General features: G+C 39.8%; 2 protein-coding genes across 4 annotated transcripts in view; both read left to right on the forward strand.

The window, feature by feature from the left end:
• The window catches only part of sdad1 (SDA1 domain containing 1), a 7,407-nt gene extending 5,682 nt beyond the window's left edge, over positions 1-1,725 (forward strand). Inside the window, exons 18-22 of the mRNA XM_050053659.1 lie at positions 275-366; positions 456-646; positions 792-876; positions 1,223-1,384; positions 1,487-1,725. Of these exons, the coding sequence (XP_049909616.1) occupies positions 275-366; positions 456-646; positions 792-876; positions 1,223-1,384; positions 1,487-1,534 (578 nt within the window). The 3' untranslated portion in view covers positions 1,535-1,725. The remainder of the gene's footprint in view (positions 1-274; positions 367-455; positions 647-791; positions 877-1,222; positions 1,385-1,486) is intronic.
• Positions 1,726-3,983: 2,258 nt separating this feature from the next.
• On the forward strand, positions 3,984-16,124 carry klhl8 (kelch-like family member 8). Of its 3 annotated transcripts, none has more exons than XM_050053510.1 (12): positions 3,984-4,081; positions 6,567-6,786; positions 7,079-7,140; positions 7,580-7,766; positions 7,958-8,278; positions 8,531-8,717; positions 9,041-9,184; positions 9,654-9,765; positions 10,257-10,425; positions 10,892-11,051; positions 11,668-11,869; positions 13,354-16,124. In XM_050053510.1, exons 2-12 carry the CDS (start codon positions 6,589-6,591, stop codon positions 13,475-13,477), a joined length of 1,866 nt encoding a protein of 621 aa, XP_049909467.1. In that variant the 5' UTR covers positions 3,984-4,081; positions 6,567-6,588; the 3' UTR covers positions 13,478-16,124. The 3 variants fall into 3 exon arrangements, with proteins under 3 accessions (XP_049909467.1, XP_049909466.1, XP_049909468.1); XM_050053509.1 differs by lacking the exon at positions 3,984-4,081 and adding an exon at positions 4,153-5,922; XM_050053511.1 differs by lacking the exon at positions 3,984-4,081 and adding an exon at positions 4,156-5,922 and having other exon boundaries at positions 7,580-7,745.
• Positions 16,125-16,285: the final 161 nt, after the last annotated feature.

The raw sequence follows: 16,285 nt of genomic DNA on the forward strand, positions 1-16,285 counted from the left end.
TAAGCCTCCATTAGGTGGAGTTGTGTTGCTACCCCCTCTCCCCTTGGATCTCCGCAAGGGATGTGAGGACCCTAAAACTTCACCTGAGCCTCCCTCGGCATATGGGTGAGTAGATAATGGTTGCATTTTTGGGTGCACTGTCCCTTTAAAGGGTCCTGGTGTTCATGATGGTATCGTATGTTTTTTTTAAACGATACCTAGCCGTAGCTTTGTGTATATGTGTATACAGAAAGTCAATATTAGTCTAAAGTGTGTTTTTAATATTGTACAACAGATGGATGGGAGAGTGCCAGTATTAGTGATGATGATGAAGATGGGGAGTGGGTGGATGTTCACCACTCGTCTGATGAAGACACGACAGAAGTGGTGAGTATAAAATCACACAGCTTATTAAAATGTGGATAATTAATTATGTTTTTGTTTTAATATGAGAGTTATGTGTGTGTTTGCATAAGGCCGAGAAACTTCAGAATATGCCAGTCGAGGAAAGAAAAGCCAAAGCAGCGGCGGTCAGTGGCAGCAGACTGCTCACTCAAGATGACTTCAAGAAGATCCGTCTGGTCCAGCTGGCCAAGGAGGTCAACGCTGCACCGGGCAAGGGCCAGAAGAGGAAAAATGTGGAACTTGATGATGAGGACGACAACAGGTTGGAAAACTATTTGAACATGGAGCTTAAAGAGTTACATCATTTACAAAGAGGAAGTTGTCTTCAGAATATTTTTTGTGATTGTTGCTTTTGATAGATGATCACACTGAGGTTTTTTTGTGTTATTTGTTTCCAAACCTTTCAGAGGGGAGCTGCTGACGTTGAGGAATATTGAGAAACTGCATAAGAAACCAAAAGCAGACAAGGAAACACGCCTGGCAACAGCAATGGTAAAACCTTATGCTCACTATAGAAGGATTTGAACTGTTCTTAGAGTCACATGTCCAGTGAAATCATGGTGGTTTTATACGGCTGCAACACTGCTGACTCTGGAAAGTCATTCATGGACAGTCTGTGTACTGGTGACAGCAAGTACTGATGTGTAGGGCTGCAAATATCTATTGTTTCTATTATCTATAAGCCTGCTGATTATTTTCTTGATTAAATGTTTGGTCTCGAAAATCAGATGATTTCTTTGTATTGTTGATGATTAAAATAGTTTTTGATAATCAGTTGATCAAACAGTTTATTAATCAACTATCTGTTTCAGCTCTAATGATGAATTTGATTTTCCAGGCGGGACGTACCGACCGGAAAGAGTTTGTCAGGAAGCGGACCAAGCTGAACCCACATGCCAGCACCAGCAACAAGGAGAAGAGGAGGACGAAGAACTTCATGATGATGAGACACAGTCAGAATGTCAGAACCAAAGGCAAACGCTCCTTTAGAGAGAAACAGGTATGTCACACCTGTTGGAAATAGCTACTGTATTTTACTGTGGATACATTGATTTTATTGAATACAAAGTTCAACTGAAAATATTTTGATTTTCCTCTACAGATTGCTCTACGGGATGCACTCCTGAAAAAGAAGAAGCAGCACAAGTAGGACACATGGACATAGTGTTATATTTGCCTCGCGCTGGCCATCCGATGGCCATCACAAACAATGTCATATATTATTGTACATCCTTCAAGAATCTTGGAAAACATGGATAGTTTATTAATGTATTGTTCTCAGCAGATGAACTGCATGTATTCACACTGTTCTGAAATAAACTTTGATAATTATTGTGTAAAGGTTTCTGTATGCTATCTTATTTTGCTCTGGTTATGCTGCGGCTCTTACTCCCTCTTACAAAAGCTGACTGATTCTCTCCAGCTGATAAATGACCTCACATTGGTCATAGTTCATATTACAAGAAAATTAGCTATAATAGTATAGTTTGGACAGCTTTAGTTTCCCTTTCCAAAGATGAATAGAGTATTACCATTTGTCTGAGAACATGCCCCTAGTTAAGGTGTATATTAGACAACAGGCACTGACAGAGTGTAAACCTTTACCTTTAAACTCTGCAGATATCTGAATTTTGTGCCAAATCTTTGTTCTAATGTGATCCCATCCAAATATAGTCATAATATATGTATAAAACACAGGGTTAAGATTTACACAAACCTTTTTTTTTACCTTGCTGTGATTCCTTCTTACAAATTGTTATATTTTAGGCATGTCTGTTTCATGTCTATGTGCCTGGACCTCACCAACAGTACAGTGTTTTGTAGCTATATAGATTTTTTTTTTTTCATGCCTCTGTGCAGGCATTATGTTTTTGGGTTGTCCGTCTATCCGTCAATCCCATTCTCATGAACATGATATCTCAAGAACAGAACGGAATTTCTTCAACTTTGGCACAAACTTCAACTTGGATTCAAAGATGAGCAGATAAGAATTTGGTGGCAAAAGGTCACTGTGACATTGCGTCCGAATTATTTTGTGAATGTGATATTTCAAGAAGGCCTTGAGGGAGTTAAACTCACAAGTCAGTCTTTAGATGCTTTGCTTAACTAAATCAGAAGGTGGAGATCTCTGATTGTCTGGTGGCGAGACTATGAGGGAGTTTACGCAAATTTGGCACAAACATCCTCTTGGACTGATTGAACTGATTAGACTTTGGCAGATGAAGGTCAAAGGTCATTGTGACCTCACAAAACATGTTTTTGGCTCAGGAATTCATACGTTAATTATGACAAATATTTTACACAAATGTCTAATAGAATAAAACGATTAAGTGATGACATTTTTTATCAAAAAGGCCAGAGATCAGCTTCATTGTGACATCATAATGCTCTGCAAAAAACTCTCTTCTGGCGACTATTCAACATCCTATATCAGGAGCAGAAGGGGAGACATTTGGTTAGATACTGAATTAGCGACACTAATCTTGGGTGTCCACTTTGAAACTATGCTGATTGTATAGATCTTCTGTGCTGCCACAGGGAAGATGTGTGTGTAGCATCTATGTTTTCACAGACATGGATGTAAATTGATTTAGAATTTCATCTACATGTATGATTATAAAATCTGCCCATATTAATAATCTGTTTTCAATATTTATGTTTGGTGTTTACAGCACAAATATGCAGACACTGCACTGATGTACCTTTAATAAAACTCAAATCAGGATGCAAAGGTGATGTTAATGTATAATTCTAGAAAAGATTTAAAGGTGCAGTCAGCGATTCTAATCCAATACACTTTTTGTCAAATTCTGCGACTGCCCCCTTGTGATCTGCTAACTGTCTGTTCCATGTGTGCGTTAATAAAACAGCCCTGGCTCTAACAACACTGTGCCAACTACTCTCGCTCTTCCACGTCCTTGCCCATGAGAAAAGCTGCTCAATGAAGCCAAGCTGCACCGTGACAGTGCAGATAACACTGTAGATATTATCAGAGCTTCTGAAGGAGCAGTGGCAGTAAGAGGTGTTTTACTTGGGGTACTGAGTTCAGATATCAACAATCTTTCACCAGAATCACAGACTCCACCTTTAATTGGCCAATTTAGTTATAAAACAATTGTAATTACAGTCCAACAGTTCCTTACTTTGCACATTACTCAGTTTAGTGCCTTATTTTGAACATGTCAGTGTTATATACTGGTAGTGAACAATAATTCAATCACAACCAAAGAGTGTGACACTATTTATGTGTCTAACTGCCATAACTGTTTGAGGGGATGTATTGGAAATAAATGGCTGCAGTTAAATCATGAAGTGAAAGGTAAATCAACTTTGGCAAAGACATTACCAGAGATCTCAGAGAGAAGAGACAGGTGCCTGATTATCATTTATTTTTGCGTGGGTTCATATCACCATTACTGCATGCCCTCTGTCTAAATATTTTGGACAGTGTGTTACACTTTGATATTTCAAGCTGTCACACTGCTCAGCTTTCAAAATAAGTGACTAGCTTGAAACTGGCTGCCTTTATTTAGCTTGGGACGTTTCATGTGCGTTATATTTAGTTCCCTCAGCTGTTGTTCAGGTAATACCGTAAAAACTACAATACCCATGAAGCACCTGGAATCACAACAAAACGTGCCAATGCCAAACACTTCGCTCAATGAAACTGGCATCTTAATTCTTGCTGCGACATGAGGTAGATATTTTTTGACTTAACGCAACGATTATACAGTGTGTTACAGTCATTTGTGGTATTTTAGGTTTATTATTTTCGCTAAACACCAGGTTAAATCCTTCCCGTTCCCTGTCAGCTAACGTTAGCTCGCGAGCGGATGCTAGTCTACCTGCTAGTCGATGTTAGCAAAGAAGCTAACCTTAACCGTTAACGTTGACTTCGTATCACTATAGCGACGTTTAATAGCTTGTATTGTTGTTTTGAGTCGTAGCGCTATGTTTTGTGTGGTTTGAGAGAGAAATCTGGTTCAACGTTAACAACACGGTTAACACGGTATGCGGCTGTATGAACTAACGTTACTATAACCCCTTAATAACCAGAGCTCATCTTCACAAAGTGTTGGACCTATGGTTATGTTTGATTTCTCAGATTTTATGTCAACGTTTGTCAACTGTTGTGCCCGATTTTATGTCCTAACCTTGCTGCGATCAATATGAGTATGTTTTGGTATCATACCCAAAAAGTATGACAGGTCAAAAATAAATTTACATGGCATCTAAAGGTGTTAGCTTTAGTTTGCACTAAAGAGCTAATTAGCAAGGTGTGTGACATTTGCAGTAATGTTATAGCTGTTATCTTAGATATTTGCATCCATTATCTCTTGATATTTTCTTGTCCATGAGTAGCTGTCAGAGCATCCTTGCTGCATTTGGTTCACCTTATTGTAAATTTTGGGCATGTGTAAGAAAAAAAGGTAGCCTACACATTTCTATACATGAGTACACATAATAGGGCATTTAGGGCTTGTTTGGCTAGGTAGGATTGAAGATGCACTACTTTAATACATAGCATTATCTACCAAGTAGGTATCGATAGGTGCAAAGCAAATCTGTGAGCTGCCTGTGTGATCTGATAAGCAATGCATTCAAAGTGCAAAGATCAGATAATAAAAAGTGCATGAGTGACATGTAATCAGGAGAATTACAACACAAAAGGTGAAATAAATGTGAAATGCTTTCTCAGATGTCTGCATAAGAAATATGCTTGGCATTTATCAGTCTACCACAATCTCCTTCACCCTCAATCTCTTAAAAGGTTGAGAGGAAAATATGTAAATTCAGTGTGCAGGAAGCGGGCTCATTAGCTCTGTAATTAGTCACAATGCTCTGATCAAAGGCAAAACTAAGGAAGCATTAAGTGTAGTTGCTGTGTGCTCCAAGACAAGTGGGTTAAGTAATTTGACATGACAACAGTAGGTCCACATGAGTGCACACCCGTCTTTTGTGTATCTTTGTACCTAATTTGGTGTATTAGTTGCTTTGTGGGAGAGCATTTTGTTCACAGATGCGGATGCATAGAAAAATATGTTTGAACTTTAAACAAAAAAGGTCGTTGGTGGCACATACTGTTTTTCAGTTTGAACTGTGGAGTGGAGTTTTGCAATACATCTCTTGTTAAATTATTGACGATCTCATTCCTCATAAATAATACAACCTGACGATGTTATCATCTTAAGGCCATGAAAGCGTTCTTGAATCTTGTCGTTGAAATAAGTGGATCTAACAAAGTCCCTACGTGTGGTTTCAAAGATAAAGCTTACCCAAGAGCCTACAAAGTAGAGCAGACTTCGAGAGAGAGAGCCTTTGATCACTAGTGCATATGATGGGACTTGATGTTTCTGCTCTTATAGCTGAGAGGACTAGTGATGAGCGGGCGATACACTGAGTCTATTCAGACATAGCTTTAAAGAGAGACAGTGCATCATCTGTAAGGTGTGGGAGGAGCTTTGGCCTCTGGCTGTCTGCTCTTAGTTTCTCTGTGACACATCAACTGTGAAGATTTTTCATCAGATTCAACAATAGGTAGGAATTTTTACGAGTTTGATTGCACAGTATTTTCTACATGGTGTGCCTTGTTAGCTCGGAGGAATCTGCTTGTGCTGTTTTTTTCACATTTGGCTCCAGTCTCTGCTGAATGAGTAAAGGGGAAGTGACACTGAAAGGGGGAGGAATACTGACCAAACTTGCTCAGCTGGCAGGCAGTGTCCCCCTACCACTAATTTCCCTTTTGTGTCCTATTGAAGCCTGTAGAATGTTATTTGCAGTGCACCGAGCTGCGATTTCTATTCTAGACTACAAGGTTTTTCAACATGATGCAGTACATGGCAGTGTAAATTTGGCCTACTTATTGCAAGGGATGGGCGATTAGTCTGTAATTCATTAATTTGTTCACAGGCTATCCATGTAATTGTATTGGGTTATTATCAATAAATCTGTTGATTTCTTTTTTCAATTTCTGAGTTATTTGTTTACTCTATAAAACTACTCTATAAAAATACCAATTGCAAGTTACAAAACTGAATACATCTTTAAATTCCTTTTTGTGACCAACACGTTAAAACCCTATCAAATTAACAGCCATATACAACTGAGAAAAGAAGCCAAACCTTCACAGATGAGATGCAATTCTTTCTGTCAGATTTGAAACAGTCTCATCTGTCTTACAGGTGTTATTACCTGTAGCCAGCTATGGCACCAGGGGATGTGGTGCCAGACCATGCCAAGCAGCTGAAGCCCAAGGAGAAGCGGCCTGGAAACAGGGCATCGAAAGCTGACTGTGAGCCTGATGGGTCATTCATCTTTGAGGCTCATGAGGCTTGGAAGGACTTCCATAACTCCCTCAGGCATTTCTATGAAGTAGGAGAGCTCTGTGACGTCACGCTGAAGGTAGGTCGCTCTGTCCGCGCTATTTATATCTCAGCTGGTCTTTGTTTATGTTTTTCAGTAATGTCGGCTTAAAGGTTGGGATTTCACAAAGGATATTTTAGAGATGTGAGCCATATTAATCAAAGAGTGTGGTTGTTAGTTTTGACTTATTTTCAATCCCTAAACAGCTGCCACAATTACAGTTCTCTGCCTGAACAATCATACTGTGGAAATGAATAATCACTGAACTTATTAATGCTGCATATAGGTTTGAGTTGTTAAACATGTATTTTGTGTTTGTCTCTTTTTGTAGGTTGGCAGTAGGTTGATACCATGCCACAAGCTAGTGCTGGCTTGTGTGATCCCTTACTTCAGGTATGGTTCTTTTTTTTATTTATTTTTTTAAGAATTAGGCCTATAATGATATTTTAAGTATAGCAAAGACCAATTTGAGTTTTTTTAACTAGTGGACACCCAGTCTCTATAATGATTTATCATCATTTATCATTTATCTTTTAATCATTAAAATCATTTTAAAAGCATTTTTTATGTAAAATGATTGATTTCCTCAGTAAGTGGTCATGTAATATGCAGCATGACATTATTATTCCTTACGTATTACATGCTTGATGGACGTTTGCTTGGACTAAACATACAGAAATTAAGCAACAAAGACCTGTCTGTAATCTGTGCCTGAACATAAGGTTCCAGTGTAATGAAAAAACCCCACAGAGACTGAATATTGTAATGTTTGTATGTTTTTGCAGAAGGTATTTCTCGTTGCTTTTGTCTAAGTGGCCATTTCTTCCCTCAGGGCCATGTTCCTGTCAGAGATGTCTGAGGCTAAGCAGGAACTGATAGAGATCAAGGACTTTGATGGTGATGCCATCCAGGACCTGGTGCATTTTGCCTACTCCTCCAAGCTCACATTAACTGTGGACAATGTCCAGCCTCTGCTTTATGCTGCCTGCATCCTCCAGGTAAAGAAACACAAATACTATGTAAGTCAACAAGCTGCGCAGGCATTTTGTTCTCTTTATTTTACATGGACTAAGGGGTTGTGAATTTTCAATCAAAAGTGCTGTGATGCTTAAACCCTTATTTAGCAATTCAAAATGTTCTGACAATTTGTATACAGAACTTATTTTTTTAATACATTAAGATAATCTGTAAAATGCTTTCAATCTATCAGGTGGAGTTGGTGGCGAGAGCCTGCTGTGAGTACATGAAGGCCCACTTTCACCCCACCAACTGCCTGGCAGTTCGCACCTTCGCTGAGAGCCACAATCGCGTGGACCTGATGGACATGGCCGACCGATATGCCTGCGAACACTTCACTGAGGTAGTGGAGTGTGAGGACTTTACATGTGTGTCTCCCCAGCACTTGCGCACATTATTGTCCTCCAGCGAGCTCAATATCCACTCAGAGACACAGGTGTACAATGCAGCAGTGAAATGGCTGAAAGCAAACCCACAGCACCACGAGGCCTGGCTGGACCAGATCATGTCTCAGGTTAGAGAGTGCATAGCTGAAGGGTACCATAGGGTGTGGTTTGGGTAAATTTAATATCTCCAGAAATTCTGTATTTGTGTCTGGAAGTACCTCTGTTTGTTCTAGTGAAGTTAGACTTTATGACCCATTTAACTGATGACCTGAAGGGTTAGCAACATAACTGTGTGTAAAATTGTGTTACATATGTGTTCACAGATTTGTGTAACCACTTTTACAACCACAATACAATGTGTATGCTGCTCTCTCCTTCAGGTGCGCCTCCCCCTGCTTCCTGTTGAGTTCCTGACGGGAACAGTGGCCAAGGATGACATGATCAAAGGCAACCTGAGTTGTCGCAACCTGATGGACGAAGCCAGGAACTACCACCTCCACCTCAGCAACAAGGTGGTGCTGGACTTTGAGTATTCAGTCCGCACCATACCCCGGAAACACACTGCAGGTAATACTTATATGGGGTTGTTTGGCTTTCAACATGTAACTGCTGATTTTATGGCATTTGTAGTAATATGCAGCAGCTTTTCTTATCATCTTAAAAAAACATTGAGTGAAGCTGAATGCCTTTCTAGTAGTCTCTCCATAACATAAGAAAAGCTACAAAAATATATAACATCTTTTTTTATATAAAGTTTTTGTCCCATTTTCTTAATATATTTTGTCTTTGAAAAAAAAAAAAATGTGATGACCTGATGTGCTGTGAGCATAAAGTATGATGTTATGTTCCTCACTGTGCCAACGTTTTTTTCTTTTCTGCCATTCCCTCAGGGGTTTTGTTCTGCGTGGGTGGCCGCGGGGGTTCCGGTGACCCATTTCGCAGCATCGAGTGCTACTCCATCACCAAGAACAGCTGGTTCTTTGGTCCTGAAATGAACAGCAGACGGCGTCATGTGGGTGTAATATCTGTGGGAGGTAAGAGTGGTTATATATAATGAAGCTACAGAAAGCAAATGCCAGGGCAGGGACAGTTGGGGTTTGGAAAGTGGAGAGCACAGGGAAACTCTAGGACATATTTTACACCAGTTTATTAGGTACACTGAGCTAAAACTAATGCAGTCTAATAAAACAGTTGTGCAGCAAATGTTACTTTCATGAAGATTATAATGTTTGATTTTTGTTCAAACTGTTTTGGAGTAGTGATATTTGAGTTTTGTCGAGATAATTTAGAAAATGAAATGTTTAGATTATAGGTGTACCTAAAAGCAGATGCAGTATACATTACAACATACCAACTGAAAACATATTGTATATCTATGTAAAAACATTACTTGTCACCAGTCCAAAAAAAGCCTTAATTATTTTATACCCATTTGTAATCACTAGACTGGTCACATGATCATAAAGACTGCACTTCATATCTTTTTGATGTTGGTTTCCTCAGGGAAGGTTTACGCTGTTGGGGGCCATGATGGTAACGAACACTTAGGCAACATGGAGATGTTTGACCCCCTCACCAACAAGTGGATGATGAAAGCCTCCATGAACACCAAGAGGTACACAGACACCTCAGTATACTGAATGTGAATGGGACTTTTCTCCATTGGCTTACATTTTGGGAAAGGGTGCTATTGCATTAAGATGGCTTAATTAAAAAGTGCTGCTTTTCCTCTCCATTTTGGCCGTCCTAACCCAGTGCCTTTTACACACTAAAATGATTAAAAAAGAGGCAGTATGATTATCTGGGCAGCCAAATCCACTAAGATGGACAAAGTAATTTAAAATATGGAGTGTAATGATTATATACAAAGCCTAAAAATCATTCATACTGTTACACTCCAATAGCTGTTGATTTATTAATCCTAAATTTAGATCAAAGGAAATGTTGCTTTTTCAGCCCTTACATGCTCAGGAACAGGACAGATTGATGCCTTAACATACATTTCTTCCAGTGAACCATTTACTATACCATGTGTATTTGCTGTACTTAGAGTATTAGGTAAATAGCAGAAGCACTGCTTTGAGCAAGGGTGTATGTGTTTCCCAGGAGGGGTATAGCCCTGGCAGCTCTTGGTGGTCCTATCTATGCCATTGGAGGTCTGGATGACAACTCCTGCTTCAACGATGTGGAGCGTTATGACATTGAAAGTGACTGCTGGAGTGCTGTGGCGCCGATGAACACACCCAGAGGAGGAGTGGGATCTGTGGCATTGGGGGTAGGACTCAGGGGTCTAGATTAAAATCCAAAGAGGTCCAGTGACTAAAATGTCCTCTCAGCAATGATCCAAATCTATGTCCTTATGTCCTGTAGCCTACCCCTCCTTCATGCTGTCATCTCTCTTATGCAGTTTTTCTTGCTATAGCGAACCGTGTAAGCACGGTAAATTATCAATTTGATTGGCTCAAGTGAGTGAAACTATTGCTGTATTAACTGGATTAGCTGTGAATGCAGCCTATAGCCATGACCGTCTGAAAAAAAAACCCATTGCTCTTTAAATATTATTAATTTTTCTCCTCCATTTATCAGAAATTGGTCCCAGATAAGCAGAAAACGTCATTCTGTCTGCATCCGAACCGCGCTCCGCCATTTGTTGATGCCCCGCTGTAGAGAAAGCCAGTCACTTGTGACTGATGATTGAAATATGCCCTGGACTTCACTTCTTTATACCCTCTCCTTGCCAGAGTTTTGTGTACGCAGTGGGAGGCAACGATGGTGTGGCCTCACTGTCCAGCGTGGAACGGTTTAACCCGCATCTTAACAAGTGGACTGAGGTCAGCGAGATGGGCCAGCGGCGAGCTGGAAATGGAGTCAGCAAACTCAATGGCTGCCTCTACGTAGTGGGTGAGAGGAATGAATAAATTAAGTTGGATTCCAAACATTTGAAATATTCATCTTTTCGGATCTGATCACTTTATTGATTATGATAATTTCGTTGGAAGCATATACGTCAGTTCCAACATGTATTTCGTCCACATTTTCCTGTACTGCAGTGACTTGATTGACGCTGTTTGTCATTGTTTTCCTGGGGTTTTTTCCTCTTCCTCTGAAATTTGTTTCATACACCCAGGTCACATGCCTCAGAGATACACACCCTGCAATTTTACACACAAATGCGTGAATCAGGAAAGACAAAAGTTCATGTTTTGTAAAGCTATGTGGTAACTGATTTACAGAGTGTGAGGATGAGACTTTTATTGTACAACTTGAATTTGAAGAGTCATTCAAGGTTCATTAAAATGTCTGTTGTGGCATTTTGCCTGGTTAGTAGCTGTGGCTTAGTATGGAGATATAAAAATCTTTTGCACCCTTCATCTGCAACATCATAATTCTACTCAGTGTGAGCAGTTGTTACACCTGATTGTGTACATGTTCATGTTTGACCCTAGAGCTTTTGTCACAAAACCAAGAGAGACACGTTTCTTGTTTTTAGTAATTGTCTCTCTCGTCCTTCTTAAAGGTGGTTTTGATGACAATTCACCCCTGAGCTCTGTAGAGCGCTTTGACCCAAGAATGCACCGTTGGGAGTACGTGTCGGAGCTAACCACCCCGCGTGGGGGAGTCGGGGTTGCCACTGTAATGGGAAGAGTGTTTGCAGTCGGGGGTCACAATGGGAACATCTACCTGAACACAGTGGAGGCTTTTGAGCCTCGAATGAACAGGTGAGGAGGATGGGATTAAGGGCTGTTGGATGTGATGTGTTTGTAATGTATTAAAGTGGAGTTTGGGATGATTTATCAGCCCTTTTTCAAAGTAGGAATCTCCCATACTCTGTCGCTCTTTGGTATTGTAAAGCAACTGCTTCTCTTAATGCTAATAATGTATGTCACTGCAGTTTAAAATACTTGATTTGTTCCTCAAAGTGCACTTGAAGGGATATTTATCAATCTATACACAATGCAAAATGACCATCTCGCCTACTGCGACTGTTTACAAGTCTGATTGCTTGTGGAATAAAACCTGTTTGTTTTGCATACATGCAGTTTCGGATGGCTTTAGCTTAAAGTAGTTATGGAGAACATGCGTGGAGTTGTTGATAATTAGATGAGTCTTTTTGAGGACTTGTTCAGTATTAAGCTGCACCAGGGATCTGTATTCTGACAAATATTTATGAGCTGAGGTTAACAACAACCTGCATTTGGTACTAGTTTGGTAGTACAGTGACTGAGGAAGACCAGTGCAACACAGACAACTTGAAAAAATTTGCCACACAACGCTTATTTAGAAACAAATCACAGAAACCCTGGAATATGCACACTGCACATTGGAACTGAACTACAGACACAAATCACATATTTTAGGTGAGAGATTGCTGTGCAGTCTTCAAATAAAAACGGGGTGAGACTTGAGGCTGCAGCTCAGGAGGTAGAACAGTTGTCTACTAATCAGAAGGTCTGTAGTAAATGTCCCTGGGCAAGATACTGAACCCCATGCTCTGCATGACTGTGCTATTGGTGTGTGTGTGCTTGTTAATGTTTATTAGTTTCAGTGGGCAGGTGGCACCTTGCATGGTGGCCCTGGCCCTCAGTGTATGAATGTGTGTGTGTACAGGTAAACTGCGCTTGTGTTAAAGTACTTTGAGTGGTCGCTATGAATAGAAAAATGCTATTAATAACACAAACAAAGGTCCACACACTGTAGCTCCCTCAAGTCTGAAGAAGAGCATTAGCTCAAAACGTCACTATTAGATGTGCTGATAAATTGCAGAAGCGACAGTGTGTTGACCTTCCCTCATGTTTATTTCTATTTTTTACTGATCCAGCACCTGCCTGAGATATAAAGTCAGTCCATTTTACCATTTACTTAATGGTACCCTCGACAACAGTCCCCATTTGAAGCTTGTGTGACAAATCTTTTATGATAAATGCCACAATTGTAATAATTTTTTTCTGCAGTTACAGACGCTTAAAAATACAGCTGTATAGGGCACATTAGTAGCAAAGTGTTTACAGCACATGCCACATTACTGCAACATCCCAGGTTCGACTTTAGCCTTGGGACCTTTGTTGCATGTTGTATTCCTTTCTCTTGAGTCTTCCTCTACTCTGTCTAATAAAGATGAAAATGCCCAAAACACTGCTGCATCAGAACTGTTGGTATGTCTTCTTATTACTATTTTGTCATGACTTACATGTTTGCTTTTTAGATGGGAGCTGGTGGGTTCAGTGTCACACTGCCGTGCCGGAGCTGGAGTGGCTGTCTGTTCATCTCACGTCAGCCAGATCAGGGACGTCGGCCAGGGCTCCAGCAACGTGGCCAACTGCATGTGACCACCGCTCCACTTTTTACCAGGTGACTGACTGCCAGGTCACCATCAGATCTGATCACTGCACAAGCACACGACACAAAGCACACAGACAGTGACGCGGCAACTTCATTACTGTCGCCACTGTTTGAACATCAGCCTTAATCACTCATAGGCTGGTGTTCAGTTTGCACACAGTGATTGAGGAATATTAGGGAGGTTTTGACTGACTTGAAGTGCTCGTCTGACAAATCTGAAGTCTTCTGACAAAAGATACATTAGAGACATTTTTCTTGACTCCTGCTGGTGTTATTTGCATTCAGTGATGTAGTATTTTGTACTGTATTTTCTTCTGTTTGACTGCCTTTACATAGTTTTGATTTTTTAAGGGAACATAGTAGCCGAGCCTACTAGTATTTAATACTAACATCTCAAGAATGAGAGGTAAGTTTGGATTCAGAACTACTAGGTTAACTGCACATTATCAGTGTGGACTGTAAAGTAGGCCAGTATGAATGCATTTCAAAGGTTTATTTTTAAAGACTGGCTGTGGTTTACTCTTTGGCTCTGCAGTTATTTTTGTTAGCCACAGAGATGTGACAAATCAGTAGTTTAAAATAAAAATAATGCTGGATTTAACACATTGTTTGCAGTGCAGCGTGTGCAGTGAAACCATTAACATTTTCATCAGCCAGTCTAAAATACGATGTTAAGATGTCAAATGCATTTCCAAGACTCCTGTGATCTAATGCCAGATGAGGTGAAAGCATCCGTTAAAGCAGTTAGACTTATGAAAGGTGCGTTTCAGAATTATTCTAATAGCAGTTTGACTGCAGCAAGCTGGATCGTATCGCAGCAGTTGTAACTGGGATCTGCCTGTAATCAGTTGTGTTTGAACAATCATTGAAGGGTGATTGGGACAAATCAGTCACAGAGAAAGGCGTGACAGGTCAAAGGAATTTAACTGCTGCAAGTGCCAAACACAAAAAAAGTTTGTCCCCTGTCTAGAAAGCTGTACATGTAAATCTGTTTAATCCACCTGCTGAATCCTGAGTCGCTTCCTTAAAGTCCCCCTCCACTTAAAAATATGTTTTTCATCTGTTAATCTCCCCTAAAATGTCTGACCGTGACTATACTGACTTGTATCTGTGCAAAGTTTGTCACTAGAGAGGTGTTTTCACATTCCTGTGCTGGAAATGTGAGTTTCAAATGTACCCTGGGCAAGGTAGATTAGGTACGTCACTAGTATGAAAGTCAATTGCTGTCTAATATGCAACACATATTGAAAGGGGAACAGACTTCCTGTGCAGAGCGGACTCATCAGTACACAGAGCATAGTTAGTATAGTAAAGGTTTTGACAGCAAACATGGTAGAGTGTGCAGTTTTTAGATCTAAACCGGACCAATGTGAACAATCTGTAACATTGTAGCAGATTATTGTATGTTTCACGACCACTAACCCTATGTTAGCCACTGCCATATACAAGCTAACAAACAACATAAATAAATAAAAGATGCTAACTCCACTGACCATTCTAAAATGTTTGCTAGTGGCTGAGTTTGGTGTACGACAGACATCTCATCTGAGTCTGGGTCTGACTGAGGCTGAAACATGTACTGCTGAATCTCTCTGACATTTCCTCTAACGCTAACGTTAGCCGTCTTGATGAACGCTGCTCTTCAAGCGGTTAACCTAGCAGTAGCTTCGCACAGCCACACCTATCTCCACACTCTCCACAGATTGAGAATTCTTCAATGAGGGAGAAAGAGAAGATGTGCTTTTATGAGGGAAAAACCATGTTAAACAAAATAGTAATCATGGTAGAGTATTTTTACAGACGTGTCTGGAGGGGGACTTTAACCTCGACCTCAGAATAAATAAAGGTTTGATGGCTATATACTGTACCTGAGAGTCTAGGACTGATCAGAGCAATACGGTGCACGTTTCCAGTTCTTTTTCAGTTTTACATTATTTTATAGAGATCTGTTCAGACTGACAGGGACAGATATTCAGATTCAAGATTTGTGTTTGACGATAGCTGGACTGTCAGAAATCCTAATCAGAGTGCTTTCAGATGTGTATAAGATGCAGCTGAGGTTTGTCTCTGCAGATGGTTGTGTTATATTTTAATATATGGACATTTTGTATAATAAATAGGTGTATCTTTGGTATTTCCTTATTATCCTTTACTACTCTATCTAATCCATTGCTGTGCACTATTTTCCTAGAGTAGGTGTGAAGTCTGAGTATATTTTTGTCCTAAATGGAGTTATTCATGTTATGAGTTTCAAGATGTTTATTTAACACTCATGCATATCTCTGCCATATCTAAATGTAATACTTTCTGGCAACAGTTTTGTTTTTGTTTTTTTCAGGCTGACAGAGTGATGACTTTTAAACAGAAATGCTATATATGGTTTATACTAAATATATACATATTATCGCACAGTGTGTCCTGCGGATATTAATTTTAGTGCATATTGTCAACCTAATTTTTACACCAAAAACTGAAGATAAAACTTGTCAGCAACTTTTTTAGCAAACAAGCCAGAAACTTCTTTTGTAAGTCTTTTGTAAAGTTTACTGTACTTTGTGTTGTTCTTCCTCCTCCTGACTGCTTCCATCTTGTGCTTTTATTTACATGGTATTGGTATAATAAAGTTTTGTGTAAAGTTTATCGGTGGGTTCCCTCATTTTTTCCTGTAACACTTTATTAAATTTTGCTCTCCATAACAGGATTGACTGTAAACTGGGTCCAAAAAACCTTTAGCAATCAAGTTTGTGGTAATGATCTGTCTTATAAAATCAATTGTCACTTCTGTTATAAAAAGG

Source organism: Epinephelus moara, chromosome 9, assembly GCF_006386435.1.
Source record: "Epinephelus moara isolate mb chromosome 9, YSFRI_EMoa_1.0, whole genome shotgun sequence".
NCBI classification, from domain to species: Eukaryota; Metazoa; Chordata; class Actinopteri; order Perciformes; family Serranidae; genus Epinephelus; species Epinephelus moara.